At 41.6% G+C, this 23,003-nt stretch overlaps 2 protein-coding genes across 2 annotated transcripts in view; one reads left to right on the top strand and one right to left on the bottom strand.

The window, feature by feature from the left end:
• Positions 1–787: 787 nt before the first annotated feature.
• Positions 788–20,138, bottom strand: ABCG8 (ATP binding cassette subfamily G member 8). Its single transcript, XM_026652565.1, has 13 exons — positions 20,067–20,138; positions 18,640–18,750; positions 17,514–17,670; positions 14,983–15,221; positions 14,443–14,575; positions 11,246–11,515; positions 8,100–8,265; positions 7,906–7,998; positions 6,201–6,400; positions 5,987–6,063; positions 3,185–3,452; positions 1,884–2,011; positions 788–925 (listed from the first exon to the last, which is right to left on the bottom strand). The coding sequence occupies exons 1-13, from the start codon at positions 20,136–20,138 to the stop codon at positions 788–790; spliced, it is 2,052 nt and encodes a 683-aa protein (XP_026508350.1).
• A 505-nt stretch (positions 20,139–20,643) lies between these two features.
• Positions 20,644–23,003, top strand: part of ABCG5 (ATP binding cassette subfamily G member 5) — a 28,252-nt gene continuing 25,892 nt past the window's right edge. The window contains exons 1-2 of the mRNA XM_024194018.2: positions 20,644–20,759; positions 21,602–21,723. Coding sequence (XP_024049786.2) covers positions 20,644–20,759; positions 21,602–21,723 — 238 coding nt within the window. The remainder of the gene's footprint in view (positions 20,760–21,601; positions 21,724–23,003) is intronic.

Below are 23,003 nucleotides of genomic sequence, written 5' to 3'. Positions count from 1 at the left end.
GAATCTCTGAAACATTTAACAATTGTTCTGAGTTATTTTTAACTCTCTGGTTTGGATCATTACCTTCTGCCTACATAAAATTCTTCAGTAGCTTCAATGAAATCATACGCTTCATCTCCTGTCCTAAATTGCTTTGTTACAAAGTTACCATTCTCTGTCTGCTCTCTTGCACTGAGTGAAGTGATTTATATATAGTGTATACACTGGTATCTTTGTGGGTGAGAGATGTTGGAAAATGTAAATCATTATTTTCATTAGACTGTTACTCTGTCTGAGTCTCCAAATTAAGTATATGGTCAATATTCATTCAGAATCTATGGACCAGATCCTCAGCTGGTGTAAATTGGTGTAAGTGCATTTAAGTCAAGGGAGCTACACTGCTTTACACCAGCTGAGGATCTGGCCCCATATTCTTGAACTAAAACATGTATGTGAGTCACATGCATCTTGTCACCTATATAATGATGACGTCAAAAGGAAAAAATGTTGAAGGCACAATTTAGTAGTTTAGTTTTTTTTACCACTTATAGCACAGAGTCAAAGATTCTGAGGATGGCTTTCAACTATCTGTATTCTGCTGCCATCCAGTGGTTTACATAAAATAATGTGATATTAAAAGATTGATTTTTACGGTACATCTTTGCTGTCGAGTATTAATAAAACATATGAACATTGTGAAGTGTAAAAGGTGGGATCCCTTTTGTGGTGAGGGAGTGGGCAGGTGTTTTACAAGAGTCACAATAACCAACCACCCACTAGTGCTAATATTTTCCTTCATTTTTACCTGTTACCAATCTTGATTTGATTTCTGCTTGATGAACCTCAGAGATAAATAGTATAAAAGCATGAAACCAGTACCAATACCAATGAGGATGAGGTAGCTTGCATAGAGAGGGTACGAGTCCAGATTCATAGCTTGAATTACCTGTAAGCACAGACACCACAAAATAGTAATTAAAATGGATGTGCAAAGTGGCACATCTCCTTGGTTTTGCTCCTCTTCCTTCCTTGCCCCTGATGGCTTTTGTGTTCTTATTTTCAATTACAGCAAGATCAGCTTTGTCACATCTCTCAACAAGTGTATTGTTAGGAGGAACACAGCTCTATTTCTAAACATTGTTTTCCAACAAATGTGTAGCTGAGGTTTGTGAAGGGAATTATTACTTTATTTGCTCTTTAAAAATGTATTTCATCTTTTCCCCTCCCCAGATAACAAGGCACCATGTAAATATTCTGACACAAATCTGCCACTGCATGATCTGTCTCAAGCAGAGGCTGCCATTTGTGCTATATGATATGGTGTCTTCAGTATATGAACACACATCCACTGGAGGACCAAAGTGACACCACCAGACTTGTTCCATTTAGTATCTACAGTAACAGGCACTTCAAAAATGAAATGCCAAGACATTCAATCACTACACCAGTGGCTCTCCACGTTATTCTTGCGGCAACTGGCACCCGTCCTTTTGTACTGCTTCAAGCAGGCTTTGAAGGTTCCCTAGTACAGGGGGAAAACATACCCCAATCTCTTTCCCTCCCTCCTGTATGCTGGGATGGGACTAATTTAATATGGCTCTGTCAGACTCTGGCCACTTCATTTCCCACTCTGCCTATGTGGGGGCTCAACTAGCGAGTTGACAGGGGAGCAGTCATATTATCCCACCAAACTTTGGTGATGCCGCAGCTCAGGTTTACGCCAAAGTTCAAACAGCATGCACTATGGCTCCAATTTAGCAAAGTTAATGAGCATAAGCACGCCCTGACAGTGCTTTGCTGAATCAAGCCATATATCATTTAGTCAACTACAATAATAAATGCCTTAGTACCTATTCCTCAAATTATTCATCAAATATAAAAATCTCTTTGGGAGACTGACTTACAAGTTTCCCTGGAATTTGATAGGTAACATTTCCAACAGTCATTTGGTATGTGAGTTCAGTGAACTGAATTTGCATCAAGCTTTCGTAACTCCATCTGACAAAAGATAGTTTAGAAATCCAAAGTGGAACTGGAAAAAATGGTAGGAGGGGGAGAGAAAGAAAGGGAGGAATCTGTCTTAATATAAACACACAAAATGAGCCTATTATATCTAATGCTGCCATGTCTACATAAGTTATATGAACCAAATCCTCGTATCAGCTAAGTTGTTGATTAGTTTGTCCACGCAAATTAAATATGCATAGAAATTTGGTACCCAAAACTGGATGAAGAATTGAGGATGGCAAAAAAAAAGGACTGTATCTCTTCTGGAAAGCTTTTTGCACATCCCCAGTTATGATAAGGTTTTTTGATTTGTTAGTTTGTTTTTATTATATATATTTTACAGAGCCACTTTGTTCCAGTAATAAAATATAAAAGAGGACAGACTCAGGTCAAATTTGACTAAAATTTTAAGTTTTGTTTTAAAAACAAACAGTATTTTTGAAAATATTCCAATAAAGCTTTATTTAAATTGCACTCTAACAGAATGCTTATTATGTAGTCCAGACATTGGAACTCTGTCCTTGTGCTTTGAGTACCTGATATTGACTAGAAACTGACCATAAATAGTACAATTGAGACATCATTGTACAAGTCGAGCTAAAATTAAATAAGCATTATTAGTAAAAATAATGTTGATTTTTTAAAACTATTTTTCATTTAAGTACCGTATCCTAAACATTTGTTTCCTTTAAATATTTAACTTGACAGTTCAAATACTACAGTAGCAAAGCAACTCATATTCTGTTGCTATTTGTTACATGACAGTGCTAAATTTGTGTTAAAGGCTTTCTAAATGACACGTGTCATGTAGCCTTGAGTGTAATTTAGAACTTATCCGTGAGACTGGTTTTGTACTCATCTTTGAATTATTTCTATATTTACAAACGCTGGAACAGAACAAAAATAATGTACAGTACATATAATACATTCTTAAGTAGTGCTTTTTAGCCATAGATCTCAAAATATAGTAGATATTATTCCCATTTTATAGATGGATGGGAAAACTGAGGCACATAGTGATGAACTGACTTGTCCAACACCACCCTATCAGCTAACAAAAGCGTTGAGATTAGAACCCATGTTACCTGAGTTCCTGTCCAGTATTCTATCCACTAGGCCATAATGCCTCCAAAAAATTGCCTGTGATTTACAAAAGCTGTAAGTAGTTGTCAGTTATGACTTCATTTGCCAGTCTTACCTAGCCACAGGTTTTCTAAGCTTACCACGAAACCGCCACTCATGAAGAACGTTGTGAAAAGGGCGTTGCCAAAGAAGGCTGACATCTGCAGTGTTGGGAACAGTGCTGCGAACCATAGTGCCATTGCTCGGGCACAGAAAACCACAAGCCAGACTGCCAGGAAGTTAAGAAGGAAATGTTCTGATTCAGGGCTGAGATTTGCCAGCCAGTAGATCGGAACGCCATAAATTATTACAAAAGCACAGTGTTCTGGGAGCTCCCCCAAAATCTGTTGAGGAAAAAAATCACTGAAAATTATGGAACTTTCTCATATTAATATATTTATTTTTTTAAAATATTTGCAGGAAATAACCTATTAAAATGCAATCGCCTTCTTCAGTGTTGTCAGTGACACGCTAAAAAAAAAACAGAAAAAGGAGGATCCTAGCTCATTTTCCTTCCATTTCTAGTTGTGACATTTTCTATAACTAAAACCTAAATTGATAGGCTTCTTGTTAAGGATTATATGTCTTGTTTTGTTACAGTTTGTCAGTTTCTGGGAATCTAAGACATTTCCCATAAAAGCTCATAAACTTGATGGCAATAATGCCACTAATGAGTCTCTGCAAATGTATTTTAGTCCAAATTCTGTTGAATCTTTAAGATGAGTATACTTCAAGTCATCCACTATGAAGTCCCTTCCTCATTTTTGCCTACTGTTGGAGCAGCACATTCTGCTGTTAATCCAGGGGTTCTCAAACTTCATTGTACCACAACCCCTTTCTGACAACAAAAATTACTACTCGATCCCAGGAGGGGGGACCGAAACCTGAGCCTGCCTGAGTCCTGCCCCCCTGGCGGGGGGCCAAAGCCAAAGCCCAAGGGCTTCAGCCCCAGGCAGAGGGCCTGTAACCTGAGTCCTAGGGCTGAAGCCCTCGGCCCCGGCAAGTCTAAGCCAGCCCTGGCATTTTAATGGGGTTGTGACCCACTTTGGTGTCCCGACCCACAGTTTGAGAACCACTGAGTTAATCCATTGGAAAACAAAAACATTAGAGTTTTGATAAATAAGTAGTAAAAGGCATATGTAGTGGTGTAATCACTTCACCCATGGGAGATAAGTAGGAGTGAACTTGAAGGTCACTTAATAGTGTACGTCTACTGCTATGGTTCATAAAAAATTGATATAATTTAATTGTGAAAACTGTGTTGTCAATATGAACTACAAAGAATATTTTCCCCCAGAACCATCATGAGGGTTTTAAATCGTGTGTGGGAATGGAAACCGAAATTACAGATGCTATGGTGGGCAGAGCTTTCCTAAAGGAAGGGATTAGCCTCAGCTCTGGCAATAACAAGGCATATTTTAAAAAGTATCTTTGTAATGTTTTTTTCTGAAACAATTGTGCTCCATACAGTTAATATGGTGGTTTTCTCCAGTCACTGTTAGGTTAAATAAAATGTGGCCCTCAAAGGTGAAAGATGAAATTGCCACATTCTGTGTCACTTTCTTATGCTACTACTTCTCATCACTTTGATTTAGAAGTGTGTCTAATAGTTGCATGTACATCTAGCATGGCCACATTGTGTCAGACTGCAGCATTTACAAAGATTCTTCTGTAACACGGGTCTCTTCATGTTACTAAACTCACAACAACACTTCAATAATGAGGTATGCAGAAAAAAAGGTATGTAAAACTATCCAAAACAACCCATTTCCTTTTCAGAATGCCCAAGGTTGGAACCAAGTTGTGCTTCAAAACCAGCTACAGGTTTGTTATTTTAGAGACAAGTTTTTAAAAAAAACACTTTGGGAGCCAAAACGATGGATAGAAGCTCTTGAGAGAACAAATAATAATACACTTCAGCTGTCCAGCCTCCTGATTTGTAGGCATAGATGTTTACATCTGGAAATCATATAAATGCCATTTGTGTTCAGAAGTGACTAACAGCAAAAGTGGGTCACAAATAATTGCAACCACAAATGTATGCCACGGTGAGGCCCCATGCTGAACACCATGTCAAAGATGCATTGTGAAAACAACCATCCAGTCTGATTTCTAACCACTCTCTCTAAATTATACACTTGAGGCATTGGACTTAGCCTCCTTGTGCCCCAACACCTCAACCAGGGACAACCTGAAATGAAAGTGATGGTACTTGCCCTTCAGTGATGTCTGTTTCCTATGAAACAACTATTGCCCATTGAAAACAACCGGCTCTACCTTGATTGCCTAAATGGTAATGCTGACCTTGTTCTCTCACCAATTAGCATAGAGGGCAATGATCAGCTACAGTCCCCTTTAGTCAAAGGCCCACTTTTACCATTTCTCTACTCTTGGGACTGGCCAGTGAATGGTGGAAGATTACACCTGCACCTCCAACAACACAAAAGGGCTCATTTTCCTTAAAGGGGGCAAGTGTGACAGCCCCTGCAGCCTGACAGCTCATTGGTGAGACAGCAGAGAATAACTCCCCTAGTTTGATCTGACCTAAGGCATTTCCATCTCCTGCCCTACCCCAGCCAGTGAGATTTACAAATCCCCTTGTCCCAGCAGTCTAAGAGTAGCCAGTGAAAGGATCCTCTTGGACTTTGACTACTTTCTGACCTAGGGCCAGGCTCATGGTTTATGGAGACAGATGCTTTAAGAACGTTGTGAGGCTTAATTAATTAGTTAATAAATGTTTGGGAAGCAGGATGACAGCTTTAGATGACAGGCATGATAAGTGCGAAGTATGAACAAAATTTCATCACCCACACACAAGGCTTTTACTTTTCATGTTAAAACCAGATATACACTTTTCTTGACAGCTGAAACCAATTACCTTAGCAAAGAAGTAGGGAGTAACAGAATACATCCCATCTTCTAAATCATGATAAAGCATAGCTCTTTCTGAATGACCTACAGTATAAAACAGAAACAGACAGGTATATTTCATGCTAGAACTGCCCATAGTCAATAAATTTTTCATTACCAATTTAAGTATTATTTTGTTTGATTGTCTTAAAGCATTATCATTAAAACTGACAGACACTTACATTTTGAAATAACATCCAGAAGCACTGTGAAGGGGATTAGTGCACCTATCATAAATAACAGTGCTACTGTGTCCTGAATAGATAACTTGCTTTTCTCATGACCATAGTATAAGAATCCAATTAATAATGACATTAGAAGGGCCTCAGATCCATGGATTAATAACGTTGAAAGATCTCTGAAGTTACTGGAGATTTGACGACTAAGAAAAACAACAACACTGACCGTAAGATACTGTAATAGCTAATAATGCCCATTAAGCTACATTTAGATACTTTGGCCTGATTCTCTTATCATTGACACATATGGAACCACATTGACTTCAGATGGGATGAGAATTTGGCCTTTTAGACAGGAACATGTATAGTATAAATCAAAACTATTGTTAACAAATCTCTGGCCAGCTAGCACTTCATGGCTGTCATCATTCTAGATAGCATAGTCATTGGGAAATTCATGGTAGAAGTGGGGATAGAAATCAGATCCTCAAGCTCCAAAATATAGATCCAATCACTTGAGCTAAAGCAGAATCCCTGTTTAAGGATAAATGACACACCGTTAAATAATTCTGGCATGATCCAGCACAGGGGTGGGCAAACTACGCCCCGCGGACCGAATCCGGCCCACGATCCATTTTAAGCCAGCCCGCGAGCCGCACCACACAGCTTGGCCCTGCTCCAGCCAGGGCACTGGGTCGGGGCCGCACCAGGCGGCTCTGCCCCACTCCGGCCAGGGCGCAGGATTGGGGCAGCACCACGCGGCTCGGCCCCACTCCAGCTGGGGCACAGGGTCAGGGGCCGCAAAACGCGGCTCCCGGAAGCCACTCTGGCTTCTACGCACTCCAATGGGAGATGCAGGGGCAGTGCCTGTGGATGGAGCAGCATGCAGAACCGCCTGGCCGCACCTCTGCATAGGTGATGGAGAAGGGACATGCCACTGCTTCCAGGAGCCGCTTGAGGTAAGCGCTGCTCGGAGCCTGCACCCCCTGAGCTTCCCACTCCCCAACCCCCTGCCCCAGCCCTGATCCCCCTCCCACCCTCCAAACCCCTTGGTCCCAGCTCAGAGCACCCTCCTACATCCCAAACTCCTCATCCCTAGCCGCACCTCAGAGACCACACACCCCTCCCGCACCCCAACCCCAATTTTGTGCGCATTCATGGCCCGCTATACACTTTCTATTCCCCGATGTGGCCCTCAGGCCAAAAAGTTTGCCCACCCCTGATCCAGCAGATAGTAGTGGTACTCCAGACACATTAAGCCAGCTAATTACAATTTTTTGAGTAATTGTGAAAGTACTAGTGAGCGTCACAGCCAACTACAGCAGTCACTACCAGTAACAATCATGCTAAAATAAGGATAAACAAATCTCATGCCTCATGATATCTTAGTCAAAAGGAGTTGATGAAATTTCTTGAATCCCCTTGCCTGGGGGAGCATGGTGCAATGGGCTAGGTTTAGCGAGGGGAAAGGTGTGACTGCCTTTCTCTGAAGATTGAAGTAAGAGTGGCAGGATATGGGATGGACATAGGGTCAGATCTGGTATAACAATTTCTATATTCCAGTGTGACACAAACTCATCACCAGCTTTCTCCAGACTTTCAGCCTATGTTCAACTTGCCCTTCATGCTTCTCTCTTAACATTCATTTCCGTTGCACTTTTAAATTTTATTCCTGCAAGACATCAGTTTCTTTTAAAAATAAGATTACCTTAGTAATACAGTAAACTGCTTTAAGCCACCTGGTAACTGATCGGTTGAATGGGCATGCATGTTAATCACCTCTTCTGGAGTGAAAAGGGAACTGTTCAAAAGCAAAGAGAGAAAATGGGAGTAGCTCAATTTCAGCAACTGTTTCAGACCAAGCATATCAAGTTCTGTTTATAAATAGAATAATTATTTTACCTTTGTTCACTGTGAACAGTCGTCACACAGGCTCCTTCATTAGTTTTCCATAAGAAGTCATCAAAATCTTTGACCTTCTCCCAGAACAAGGTGGCAAGTGAACTTGCCCTTTTCTGACTTTCCATCTCCTTCTCTTTGCTCCGTTTATCAATGCTGGTCAAATCAACTGCAAGACATTATCTGATATGGGTCTACGTACCTAAGAGATGATAATTTACTCATATTTGTATTTCTAATAATAAATTTCATCTTCAATAGAACCTACCAAATTATAGCACATATGTATGATATGATGCGACAGTGGCCACTCTTAAAGTTTGTCAATTGCTCTACATAACTCAATACCATTACTTCAGTATTTGCAGTGTTACCTAAATTTTCTCTAGACAACATGCAAATCCTGAATTAACGTTATCTAATTGCCGAAGGAAAAAGTGGACGCTTTTCAGGTTGACCACTCCAACACTATATTTTACTATTACGGTATAAATACATTTTTCTCTCTAGTTTGGGAATGCAGTCTAGTGGCTAGAGGGCTTAGTCTGCCCTTGCATGCCCCATTTGTCACATACAGGGGCTCTGAGTGTCCCCTACAGCTCCCTCCCCCTCTACCACTGTGCCCTCTTCTTCCCCATCCCAAGGGCTCTGTGTGCCTCCCTTCCTCCCGTATAAAGGGCCCCCATTCTCTCCTCCCCCAGGATTCTGTGTGTGCTCCTTTTCTCCCCTGCCCTCCTATACTCCCCTTCCCCTCAGCCATTCTCATTTATTTATTTACCTGGCTGGGAGCTAAGTCATTCAGGGTGTCAACAGTTTAAACTGAGATGGGGAGATACTGTTATGTTGGAATATGTTATTGGCTGCCATCAACAGATTCTTTGCTCTATAGACAATTACAGGGGTGGTTGAAGGGAACAAGTCTGCTAACCAGATATTGGGGCTCTGTGTGTCCCCATTTCCTCCTTCCAGTTTTCCAATTTTCACCCAAATCAATAGGGTTCTGCTGATTGATACCTAGAACATTTTGCTAAAATTTTGGAATTGATCAGATGCAGCATTCAAAAGTTATCACTTCCAAACGCCCAAACAATCATAGTTCAACAATCAAATTGAGCACAGGGGCATATAAGCTTGGCCAGCTATGGTTTACAGAATGATAAATCACACTGCATAAACAGATGATCAAGGCTCAGTGCAAGGAGCGGATAAGCTGCTAATTTGACCATGATTGCTCCATTAGTCCATAGGCTGTCTAAACAGATTATTCCATGAATGAAGACACAATACATTACATGTCCCCCCCCCCTCACTTTAGGATGTGATCAGCTAATTTAGAGTCTTCAGATTTGAGACAAGTTGCACAAAATATCTCCAGTGCTCCCCGTATATAGGCCAGGATGAAAGACAAGTTTTTGAAAATCTCAACTAATAAACACTATTTTTTTCTCTGCTATAGCACCATTTCCCCGCAAGTAGAAGGGCTGGAATCCTTCAGACAATCCATTTGCCCATACCCATTAACCCTGAAGGATCAGAAATCTGGAGAATTTAAGCAAATATACAAATGCTTATTTGCATATTAATGAATATGTAACCCATTCTTTAAATAATTGGCAGTAAATATCCTGGTGTAAGGCTAATAAGGTCGCCGCATGGAGTGAGTTGCTGGAATAGAGGAATTGTTATGCTCCTGACTGGCTCTGGCAACTCCCTGGTTGGTGGCCAGGTAAGTCTGGCTACTCCTTGTCCTGGACTAGGTGGAGGGTTCTAATTGGTCTTCCAGCTAGGGTTCCAATTTTGGTTGGACGTATTCCTGGAGATTTCATTAAATGACATAATCTTTAATTAAAGTTTCATCTTCAATTCCTGGAGACTCCAGGACAATCCTGGAAGGTTGGCAACCCTACTTCCAGCCCCGCTACTGACCCTGAGCTGGGGAATCTGGCTGCTACCAGCTGGAGAACACTTTGGGTGCCCAGCTAGGGAGGCTGCCCCAGGCTGGTGGGAGGGGGGTTCTGGATGCTGCTGTTTGGCTGCTACTCACAGGCCCTTGTGGCCAAGGAGAGAGGACTAGAGACCTGCCCAGTGACACTCTAGCCATAGCTCTGCATGTGTGGACACCAGTGTGTTTGGAGGGCTACGCTCAAGATAGTGTTTCTGTGGTCAGCATCCTGAAGGACACTAACCATAGAGATCTTGCCTAGAGAAGGCCAAATGACAGGGAGACTTCCCAGAGTGCCTCTGAGACAGTCTCCCCAGGTGGAGGTGCTGTACACCCTGGGCGCGGTCCTGGGGTGGGGAGAGCCTCATTGTGCTCCAAGTCCAGGCCTCCACCAGTGACTACGGCTTTCCTGCCCTGAGTGCTGGAGCTGGCTCCCCCAGCACAACTCCAGACACACCCAGAGGGGTGACCCTGCAGCAAGGTGGTCTGTGTCCGCTGAGTCCCAGCCCACTGGGGACCACAAGATTGAGCATCTGCCTCAGAGTCCTGCAGGGTAAGATCGTCCCTGAGCTGCACATAGCCCTCTGAGCCACTGGGGCATGGGCCAGGCACAGCCAGGAGTAACACCTCCAAGATACTGGCAATTCCAGGGAGGAACCTGGGACAATGACCAGATTTCTTTGCCAAGAGGAACAAAGTACCGGCTGTTCGGATCCCCCCCTTCCCCCCTTCTCCAGTATCCCACAATAGGGAAAACAGGAAACTCCTATAGCCACCATAATGCAGGAAGTGGTGAAGTTACTTACCTTAGGAAACCAGTTTTCCGCCCTGGAAACCAGAAGGTAAAGAGATCTCTGCAGAAGAGCAACTGATTGGCTCCCTTATTTTGTACTAGGTGCAGAAAGCTCCAGAGCATGTGGGACTAACCGTGTGTGAAACAAAGCAAGTGCAAACATTAGCCATACTTTGCAGGGGTGGATGGATTGTCACATACACAGTTACTTAAGGTTGGTTTTGCCATACAATTCCACTTATTTTTAAACTGTTACTCTAGCAAAGAGTAACAAAAGCTCTGATACAACATTGGTTTATAAGTCACCTATCGGACAAATGGAATTCAATAAAAATCAGTGCATTACATAAGCTTATGAAAATAAATGATTTCATGCACCCAATTTTTATTTATTTAATCACATTTGATACTAACCATAGAAATCTGCAGGATTGCTGTATTTTGGGCAGGGATAGCCTATTTCTGTGAAATATTGGACCATGTCCCGGGCTGCTCCAGAATAGATGGTAGTTCCAGAGGTCATCAGAAGAACTAAATCAAAGAGTTGGAAGATATCTGATCGGGGCTGGTGAACTGAAAGAAGAACTAATCTGTTTCCTCTGGCAAGCCTGGATAGTGTTATCACAAGGTTGTGTGCGGTAAAACTGTCTAGTCCAGATGTGGGTTCATCAAGTATCAGTATTCCTGTCAAAGAGAAAAGTCGATGATGGGAAGCAGGGCCGGCTTTAGGCCGATACCCCTGATTCCCCCGATTTGGGCCCCGCGCCTAAGAGGGCCCCGCGCCCTAAAGAAGAGCGCCTAACTTAGGCGACTTTTTAATTTTTTTACTCACCCGGTGGCGGTCCGGGTCTTCGGCGGCACTTCGGCAGCGGGTCCTTCACTCGCTCCGGGTCTTCGGCGGCATTTCGGTGGTGGGTCCTTCAGTGCCGTGGAAGACCTGGAGCGAGTGAAGGAGCTGCCACCGAAGTGCCGCCGAAGATCTGGACCACCCCCGGGTATTCGAATCGGGCCCCGCACTTCCTAAAGCCGGCCCTGATGGGAAGCATTGTTTGATTTTGTGTTGCATGTGAAATGGCACCAGTACGTAAAATCTTATTGATACATTTTTAAAGATTTTTTCAAAGCAGCAAGATCAAATATTATTTAACAAGGAGAAAATTCCCTTCCCTAAAGTTCTTTCTCCACATTACCAAACCATTTCCTGTAGTCCCAATCCTGCTCCCACAGAAATTAATAAGAATTGGCATTGACTTTCAATGGGAGTAGATTCAGGCCCTATATTTTAATTTCCAGTGTTTTTCTCTTAACTTCCAGCTTTATATAATAGATACAAGACTGTAACAGTAGTCAGTTCTGTATCTTTCCATGTACAGTAACTCCTCACTTAAAGTCGTCCCGATTGACATCGTTTCGTTGTTACGTTGCTGATCAATTAGGGAACATGCTCGTTTAAAGTTGCGCAATGCTCCCTTATAACGTAGTTTGGCAGCTGCCTGCTTTGTCCACTGCTTGCAGAAAGAGCAGCCCATTGCAGCTAGCTGGTGGGGGCTTGGAACCAGCATGGACCGGCAGCCCCCCTATCAGCTCCCCACTCCCCTAAGTTACCTGTGCGGCAGTCACCCAGCAGGCTATCAATTGCCGGGCAGTTCAGCTGTCCCTCCCCCCACTGCCATGTGCTGCTCCTGCTCTCTGCCTTGGAGCTCCTCCCAGGAGCCTCCTGCTTGCGGTGCTGGGAGGGGGGAAGAAGGGGGCCAATGTCAGGGTGTCCCCCTCCCCCCTGCTCCTGCACCCTGCTTACCCCATCTCCATAGAGCAGGGGGGGACACGACACGGCTCAGGATGGAGGGAGCTTGCTGGTAGCAGCTGCTGTCTCAACTTCCTGATCTACTTAAAAAGGCAATGTACTTAGAGTGCGGTCAGCATACTTAAAGGGGCAATGCACATCTCTCTCTCTCTCTCTCTCCAACTTACAGGGTGTGTGTCTCTGTCTGCCATGCTGTCTCCCCTCCCTCCATTTGTGCTGCCTTGTAGAGTGTGAAGTTTCATTAACAACAATGTGTTAACCCTTGAGGGCTCAGCCAAGTGCTAGTTCATCATTTAGCAGCAAGGCATTCCCCGGGAAATATCCCAGCCTCTTCCACCCTCTGACTCCACCACCTCAACCAAGCTTCATAGTCATCATTGCTGTGTACAGTATTAAAATGTTAAAAACTTATACTGTACATATATATATAATATAGTCTTTTGTCTGGTGAAAAAAAATTCCCTGGAACCTAACCCCCCTCCCCGAGTCTACATTAATTCTTATGGGGAAATTGGATTTGCTTAACATCGTTTCACTTAAAGTTGCATTTTTCAGGAACATAACTACAAGGTTAAGTGAGGAGTTACATGAGATGTAGATTCAGTGTGGTTAGAGTTTAGTGCAATACTTCCACTCATATTCTGTGTTCAGACTACTTGCATCATTCAGCTGAAAAGAGTCAACCAGGGTGTGTAAACTCCTCAAAACCAGAAAGTTAAAGTTATCAAAAATAAAAAAATAAAATAGGCGCATGAAAATGAAGAGAGGAGAAATAAGTTCTACATTAATATTTTCTATCTGAAGGTTTCTTTGCAATTGGTTGTTAAAAACTCAAGTGGGATAATGTCAAACGTTTTGAGACCTAGTATTATTCACTATTTATATTGAGGCCCCAAGTATCAAGTGCTGTACAGGCACACACAAAATCATGGGCCTAGATCCTAAAAGATATTTAGGCATGTAGCTCTCACCTAAATCCCACTGAGGATCTGGACCATGGCTCCCACCCTGAAGAGCTTATTATGAGTAAATATAGAGTTTGAAGTGCTAAAAAGGAGAAATGTGTATTTAATTTATCTTTTCCTGGAAACAGAAAGTGTTTTGCATCAACACATATCTCTTTTCCTGAGCAGCACTTACTGAAAAACATTTTTTTGCCTTCCCTGTAATTGTGGAAAAAATAGCCTTATCTACACTGGGAATTTTCAGACCCATGTTTCCTAAAGAAGGCAAGTGTACTGATAGAAACTACAATGTAGACATGGATTAGGCTTTATTACCACCAGGTTGGCAGGTGAGAACAGGGGTAAAAACAGCTGAGCCTGCCTGAGTTTGCACTGCATGGGGCTCACCCTGTTGGTAATTTACAAATCTGAAAAATCCTAGTGTAGCCACAGGCACTGAGATTATCATCTAGTACCCTGATCCTACAGATTGTTACTAACATAATCTTTACTCTCACAAGTAGCCCAACTGAAATCAACAGGACTAATAGTGTGCATAAGAGTTTGAAAGACTGGGCACATAACACTGGAAAAGTGATTACAAGATATAGGGTCTGATTCTGATTCCACTGAAGTTAACAAAAATTCTTATGGTGACTTAAATGGGAGAAGATTAGGTCGATAAACTGCATAATAAAGCCATTAATGTCCAAGTAAATAATCTCTCCTGCTTGTATTTAAAATGTAAACAGGTACAATTGCTGCAGCCAGTGGAAAAAAAAATATTTCCCTTACTAATGTAACCTCCCCTCCCCCCCATCTGGTTTTGTGGTTTAATTAAGATGGATGACTTTATTGCTCACCAGGGTTCCATAGCAGCTGCACTCCAATGCTTACTCTTCGCCTTTCTCCTCCCGACACACCTCGGATGTATTCATTCCCTACTCTTGTGTTTGCACACTGTCGTAACCGCAGTTCTGCAATAACATTTTCCACCTGGAGGGTCCGGGATAAAGCAAGGGTTATTTGTTTAATCATTAAGTTCAATGCACAGGGCACATCCAAAATTAGGTCTGGCTTTAATCGTCATTCAAATATTACTGTGCTATCTGATCAATAGCCAGCTTAAAAGAAACCTTGACTTTCTTTCAGCAATTCATTTATCATTTTAGCTCCCCTAAAGTTTCCCTAAATTGCCATTTGGAACAACGGCCGCCTTCTATCTGGGAGCAAAAAAAATTAAAACCTATTTATAAGCAAAAACAGACAAATCAAGCGTTAGCCTTTACAATTTACATAACAAATGCCCAGTTCAATTTAACTGTTCTTACCCCAAACATACTTGGGTAATTATGTCAAATACATTTTTGACAACTTTATTTTTTTTCAGCAGCTTTAATTACCCTTTTTTCCCTTTGTGAGTCTGAAAAAGTCTTCGGGAGACGCAGTTTTGCAACAAATAACAATGTTTCTTTGACTGTTAGGTTGGGTAGTAGTCGATCATCCTGCCGCACATGTGCAATGCATTTCTTAACAAGCTGGTGAGTACTGGGTTTTCCATTGATTATGATTTGGCCAGATTTAATTTTTCCACCATGATCTCGACAGGTTATCACATCAAGTAAGGATGTTTGTCCACAGGCTAGAAAAATCATAATTTAAAAAGTTAAAAATCTCTCTGGGTCAAATTCTAGAGCTGTTCCATTTGGTCACAAAAATGAGGCAAAAGTTTTTGCCACATTCATGTGCCTCCATATTCACCCCCATCCTAAGCCTCTCTGTAGCTTATTTCAGAGGCATGTTCTTATGCAAACCAACCAGACAGAATTTGCCCCTGTATTTTTAAAACGAGCATATTATAACTGTGTTGCAAACATTTTCTGAAACAGGCAATGTGCATTTGAAACCAATTGGAGGATCTAAGCCCCAGGGTTTTTAGGTGGTGCAGTGGGCACCAATAAGTAGGAGACCTGAGTTCAGGGTTTGACTGTTTGTTTTGAGCCAAAGGTTTAGGACATCTCTACAAGTTATAATTTGAGCTCGTAGGCTAGAGCAGTGGTTCTCAACCAGGGGTATGCTTTCCCCTGGGGGTGCACAGAAGTCATCCAGAGAGTACATCAACTCATCCAGATATTTGCCTAGTTTTACAACAGGCTACATAAAAGGCACTAGAAAAGTCAGTACAAACTAAAATTTCATATGGACAATGACTTGTATATACTGCTCTATATATTATACACTGAATATTCCAATGGATTAATTTTATATTTATATGGAAAAAATTAAAAAGTAAGCAATTTTTCAGTAATAGTGTGCTGTGATACCTTTGTATTTTTATGACTGATTTTATAAGCAAGTGGTTTTTAAGTGAGATGAAACTTGGGGGGGTACGCAAGACAAACCAGACTCCTGAAAGCGGTACTGTACAGTAGTATGGAAAGGTTGAGAGCCACTGGGCTAGAGGACTACCAGTGAGACTGCTGCCTCATAAGGAATGGCACTAATTGAGCTCCAAAGATGCCTGAAATCTTCAAAGCCCAACTCCTCCCTCTCCATAACAAAGTTATGGACTGAAGTTACCCATATATGTAATTATACACATTTTTGGCTCACCGTGGTCTTGATCATGTGGTGTCTTGAGAAATCTGTCCCTGATCCAGCAAACACCTTTTACACAGGCTTAACATTAGGCACAGGAATAGTCCCATTGGCCTCAGGGGGTTCTGCATGGACACAGGGTCCACACTACTGGATCTGATTGCAGGACTTGGCCTAAATTTGTATTATAAGCTTGCTTTGTGGAATGATTTGTGAACATGAATAACTATGGTGTTTTTAAACAATGCAATATTGTCTCACACTTAGGGAGAACAAGACTAAAATAATGGAAGCAAAATGACATTTGGAAATTAAATAACAAATGTCTTGTTCTCTCATGTTGTGTGATATAGTTTGTAAACATGCACACAGTTCCTTCGTTATTAATTATTATTATTTATTATTTCATTTATTGCTGGTCTTCATTTTAGAAGATTAATTCCCTGCTTGATTATTTGAGGGTTATTTTTTATGTAGAATTTTTTTAAAAAAGAAATCCATCCATTTGCAAACCATATATCAATCCATTTGTGACTGACACAGTGATTGCTAACAATAAAGTGAAACCCCTCAGCAATTTTGACCAACTTCACTAAAGTATTTGATAAAGTAGTTAATAAACTTTTTTTTTTAAACTGTTTCAGACCAGTTAGCTGAATGGGGTTTGTGCTCACTGTAAGCTACTTAACAAATACATAGCAATATAATGTTGTTCCATCCAAAGCTCTTTTATCAGAGAGGATTCCCAAGGTACAGCTTCATTTTGCAAGCAAATCTCTGACCCAGACAACCCCAGGAAGCAGGTAAATTATGGAGGAAATTCCGCTGGCCTCTGCAATGAGACAGGCTGTGGACACAAGGTGGTGGTACTGCCACTGCACACTCTCAGCGCTGGCTGAGGTCAGGACAGCTATGTATTCTGGTCAGAGCTGTTGATCGCTCACTTTTGGAGGTGGGTCAGCCAGTGCAAGGCCCCTTCACTCCCAGCAGTGCAGGGACTGCAGGCACCTTGCATTGTTCCAGGCAGACCCAGGAAATCTGGCCCATAAAATCAAATGATGGAAAAAACATCCTTTAAGAAACTGTGTGGCAAGCAAATGTACAAATCATAACAAAAATTCTTTTCACAACAAAATCTAACTGTCTTCTGCTGGGGGCCCACCTTATATTTTTTATGAGCATACTGCAGCGATGTATAACATATATTTCTAGGGAGTGTTTCTCTGTTGGATGGTTATATATCCTTTGGCATTCAAAGGCTTCAATAGTACTGTTGTCATCTATTGTACATTTTATTGTAAAGGCTTGGTCAATGCAGTAAAGCTTTCAGTCCTACCAGAGCTTCCTATAATAGCTAGCATCTGACCGCTTCGAACTTTAAAGTTCAGATTCTGGATTGCTGGCACATGGGAATCTGGGCCTTTGTTCCACATCCAAGGCATTTTCAGCTCTGCTAGGTTCTCATACCAAGGAATCTGAGATGCCATGTTAACCTAATATAAATAAATAGAAAAAAAAGCCCTCCATTCAGAAAGTCAATACTGTAGCAATAAATACTTCAAAAGTTAAGATATATTACAAAGCTGAAAATGCATGAAAATAGCTGCAACCAACCTCGTGCAAATTCTCTAAATTATGCTTTGGCTAAATCCATTTGCCAGACATGCATTGTTTCCATATATTCTTTCTTATCATTGATTGATTGCCAAACTGGTTGATTACCAAATATCTGTCTGTCTCTCTAAAATAAAAGGTACTGTGTATTTGTCTGTTTGAAAATGCAAATACTGCCCTGCCCTTTACCAAATATACACAAAGCATTAAGCCTTTGCAAGCTGAATTTCTCCTTGTTAAATCAATGGACATGATTTGTGGGGTCTCCAGCAGCTACTTAGTATTTTGCAGCTCTCTGTCCAGCCTAGGGTATGTTCCTGAGAGAAAGGAGACATAACTTTTCACCCTGGTGATCCCAGCTGCCAGAGTAGCCCCTTGGATTTTGGTCATTTAGGCGTAGGGTGACCAGATGTCCCGATTTTATAGGGACAGTCCCGATTTTTGGATCTTTTTCCTATATAGGCTCCTATTACCCCCCCACCCTCTGTCCTGATTTTTCACATTTGCTGTCTGGTCACCCTATTTAGGCGTAACTTCAAGCTGCCCTGAGCCTGCCCCAAATCAGGAGAACACTGGTGGCTGTCGCACCCCTTAGTGGTGTGAAATATATCTCAGCTGCAACTGAGGATCTTTCTAGACCACTATTTAAAATGCAGCCAAGGACCTGATCCTGTATTCACTGTGCACCCAAAACTTCCATGGCTTCAGTGATGTTTGTGTGTACAACAACTGTAAGCTAGGGTCCCAGTTGCTATATGTAATTTAACTCCACCTTACTTTTTACAGTGTCTAAATGTTACGAGAAGGAAATTGTTGTATACATTAGCAAGATAAAGTAGAACTTGTACCTGGTAGTTGAGCTCTCTGACTTCTAGGACATTTGATTTGCCACTGTATGTAAAATACAGACTGTTATCCTCTTCAGAGCAAAAAATACTATCTCTGAATCTCCTGATTGCCTATAGGAATTATTAAAAGATTAATTACAACTCACTTCTTTCTCTAAACAGCATTTAAAAAATGAGAGGCAGCAAGGGAAATGCTTTCAATGTGTAATAATAGTACAATTGATTTAGTTACTGTAGCACAAAATGTAAATAGTTGAAATGAGTTACCTCTGTCTAGTACCTGGAAAATTACTCTGCAGAGGTGTGTGAAAAACTCAAAGGAATACGTGGTGGGTTTTTTGTTCATTTGTTTGCTTGCTTGTTTGTTTTTTGTCTGGACTTAAACACATCCACTTTCAAAACAAAAATGGACCCAATTTCATTCAACCTTGGTCCTATTTCTGAGCAAAAATGCACAAGTTTTGAAATTTTGATTTTTAGCTTCTCCTTACATAGTTAAGCAGGCCCTGTTTAGCCCAGGCAGTCTTCAGCCTTAAGTGGGGAGAGCCTGCATGCCTGAAGTTCCTACTTCTAACTCCCTGTCCTCTCCCAGAGTCTTCCTTTTTCCTTTGAGCCACGGGCCCAGCTTTCATCCAGTCTTTATTCCTGATTTCCCCCTCGCCCCCCAAGACTATCCTCTCCAAGTCCCTTAATTTGTTTTGATCTGGACAGACAGGTTTATTCCTCTCCAGTCTATCCCTGTTGTAAGCCAGACATTGGTTGGAGGTGAAGCTTCAAAGGAATCCACACATATATTGTCTTTGGCATATGCTGATGGGGCTTATCTAAAGTAACTGTCTGCACTTCCTGCATACAGCCAAACTACAGCTTAGGTCTGACTTAACCCTTTGAGTCCAGGTAGATAGCAGTGCAAAACTGAGCAGGTAAACCAAGGCACCTACTATTCATAGAAATAATACAGAAACCTCCTACAATTGCTGAAACAATTTCAAACATAACAGAAAAGTACATTAAAGTCACTTTCTATATAGTAACACTCCCCAGCAAATGCATTTAATTAATTTTAGTATGTATATGGCCCCTAACACTGATATCTGAGGGCCTTTTGCATGTTAATGCATTTATCCTCCCAGCACTCCTTTGTGCAGTGTGGAAGTTCTATTATCCCTTCTTTACAGACAGGAGGACTAAAGCACAAGTTTATACAGGAAGTCTGTGGCAAAACCCAGAAGAGAACCCAGATTTCATGTGTCCCAAACAAGCACCTTGACCATGTTGCTTCTCTAAGGGCTATATATTACCTTCATTCCACATTCACATGCAGATGGAGGACACTATATGTCAAATCCAATTTGCTGTTTAATACATCTAGTGCTAAATGCTGTCTGAAAGGGTCTCCCCTTCAGTTCTGTATGAACTCCACTCACCGACAAATCCAGATCGGTATCCTGGCTCCCAATGGCATGCTCCGGTGGGACTTTTTCAGTCATTTCTTTCATATTTGGGATGGAGCTTTCTCTCCGTATTGCCACTTTCTTTTCTGTTTTTAAATACTGTGCTTACTGTGGAAATCCTTCTCCTCTTGGTTTTGAGCTTGACCCCCTTCTAAGCCCCCTACAGAAATATAGCTGGTGTTTCTCCTGACACTCTGGGTCTCTCTGGTCTACATGTCTCTGTAGATGTAGCAATGTTCTCCTTTTCTGGGATAGTAACAGCTCAGGCTAAAGGTTAATCAGATAATAGTTATGGCGCATCTGTCAACTGTGCTTGGAAAGGAGAAGAAAGAAAAAGCGAACTGAGAGCTACACAGCTTTCTGTCGAATAATTTCCTGGGTGTAGAAATAAGGCTGAGTCCATGACTGATCCTGTGGACTACTGGCAGAGTGAAGCTACACCCTCTTCATTAATGCGGTAGCAACTTGGTGGCTGAGTGTTTACCTGAATTAACTGATTTACCAGCTGGTTGAGAGGGTGATTGAAGTAAAGTGTCCAGTCGGCCTGAAGATGATGCAGCCTACTGAGATGGAAAGGAGCGGCGGAGGTTCCAGAGCAGAAGAAAGGATGTCTGTTGTGATTCCACATAACAGTGTCAGCGTCCATGGGATCTCTTACACAGTCAGGTAAAGCTAGTAAGGATCAGCAATGTAAGCTGGGACTCTGCACTAGCACTAATCCTCAGACCATGGGGATAAGACTTCCCTTAATTTATAGCATAACAGTAACAGGGATTTAGTTTGAAGATGATGGACCTTAGTCTTAGTCCAGTGAAGGGAGACACCAAGGATGAATTTGGCCCTGTCTGTCTTGTAGTTAAGACTATATTTTCCTGAGAGTAAGGAGTGATTCTGCTTTCTGAAGATTTAATAACTGATTCTTTAAAGGAGGTCTCCAAAGGAGAATAAAACTAGGCCTGTACCTTTCTTGCATCTTTATGATGTATAAAGAAAGCCTGAAAGGGTTGTGGTTTCATTTCTTTTGCTTGTTTTTAGACATTTAAGCTTCTGTCTTGGCTGGAAGACTCTGATATGACTGGAGAGCTAGTGAACTGGTGATGCCAGCAGAGCCAATACAGAATAAGATGAGCTATTAAAAGGGGAAGGGATTTTTAGTCAAGTCTGTTTAAAACTTTGTTTTTTTGTTAATTGCTATTTAATTTCAGTGCTTTTGTTAAAGGTCTAAAACCCTCATCCTTACATTTAAAGAGCTCACAATAAATATTACTTATACCTCCCTTTGGTCATCCACCAAAACCAGGTTAGATCAGGAAGGTTAAGTCTGGTTCTACTAAGGTAAAAAACAAGCAGAAAAAAACCTTTTAGAAATTATTTTTTTCCAATTCTCTTTATACATCAAAGCAGCAAAAAAAGGGCACAAGCCCAATTTTTGAAACGTTTTTTACATGTTATTTTAAATTCTTCCAAATGCCACATTTCATCCTTTTCAACCTTCTTTTTTTCAAAAGAGAACGTGTTGGACTTTGGTGGGATATCCCATCATATCATAAAAAATACACACGGCAGATCCTGAAAGATGTCTCTTTTCACATAGAGGGTGGCCAGATCATGGCAATTTTGGGAAATTCTGGTAAGTAGTTCAAAACTTCCAAATCTAAAATAATACTACTTAAAAAAAAACATGCTACATGAATTTTGTAGAATGTGCTGAATGTGGGCACTTCTGTAATAAGGTCACAATGTGGATAAGCACTGGTTTACTTAGATTAATAATTTACTTCTCGATTGTTATCAGCAGGCTCTAGCCTGTGAATGGCCTTCTTGGGGCCATTACACTGGTGAGGATTACTGAAGCACACTGCCCTAAGTCTCCACACCCTTGACACCAGAATATCCCCTCCCACTGCCTACCTTGAAGGGGCTGGGAGGGGTGCTGGTATGGAGCTGGCTATTCTGGCTTTCCACTACTTGTAGATTCTCACGCAGGGTGCCTTTAAGGTCACTTTGCACTGCACAAGTGACCTTAGCAGGGTCAAGGACCTAGCCAAAAGATTTGTATTTTTAAATAATGGAACTCTTGCAGACTATCAAAGACTTTCTGAAAAAGAAAAGTTGTATCAATGCATACATAGTCACCGTCAACCTATACTCTTTAAAAACATGGCATTTTCAGTCGCAGTCTCAGTAGAATATATGTGTGGTTGTTCTCAGGGTACCAGGGACAGTGAGTCACCTTGTTACTCCCTGCCTCTAGTGAGAGAGGGTCTTGCTCATTGTAACTTTAAGCTAGTGCCCTGACACCATCAGCCTTTCAGCCTCTCAAGCACTCTCCTCCAGGCTATGCCAGCCCGGTCTTTGCCTTGCAGGTTAACAATAGGTGCATCCTGGTCCCCAAGTCCTTTTGAAACATTCCCCTGTGATATCCAGCCCCTAAACTGGCTACTCACAGAAATTCCAGATCCTCTGCCCCCACAGATTTATTTAAGAGACAATGAAGAGTCAATTAGAAACAAGATAGTGATGGAAACGAATGGTCACAATATGAAACAAAATCATAAAACGCAAACTAGGGCCTATGCTTATTAATAGTTATCTCTCCTATCTAATAAAGTAGGTTTTCCCCTGAAAGTTCAGTCTGTTGTAGAGCTGGCTGGCTTTGCAGGAACCAAGATCCAAACTTTCATGAAAACATCCCCATGCCACAAGATGTTTCCTCAGTGAATGGATCCAGAGTGCTTTTCAGCTCTGTATTATGCTGAAACAGTCTTTTGTCTTTATTCACTTATAGGGTGATCCCTCTGTCTGTTATAATGGTACTTTTCCACCTCCAAGTTGTTTCAATTGTTTTCAGTTGTCTCTGATGGTTTTCCATTGATAGTCTTGGGAAACAAGGCTAGACAACTGAGCCTC

Source organism: Terrapene carolina, unplaced genomic scaffold (genome assembly GCF_002925995.2).
Source record: "Terrapene carolina triunguis isolate 2854851 unplaced genomic scaffold, T_m_triunguis-2.0 Scaffold120, whole genome shotgun sequence".
In the NCBI taxonomy this organism is placed as follows: Eukaryota; Metazoa; Chordata; order Testudines; family Emydidae; genus Terrapene; species Terrapene triunguis.
This window is presented reverse-complemented; position numbering and strand designations above follow the sequence as displayed.

Coding starts and splice junctions, on each gene's coding strand:
- ABCG8 (XM_026652565.1), bottom strand. CDS start 20,138: ATGAAAGAAATGACTGAAAAAGTCCCACCGGAGCATGCCATTGGGAGC. Junction 6,401..7,905: donor CAGTTTACTGTATTACTAAG/GTAATCTTATTT, acceptor TGTTTTTCTTAG/TCGTCAAATCTCCAGTAACT. Junction 3,453..5,986: donor CTCCCTACTTCTTTGCTAAG/GTAATTGGTTTC, acceptor TTTCCTCAACAG/ATTTTGGGGGAGCTCCCAGA.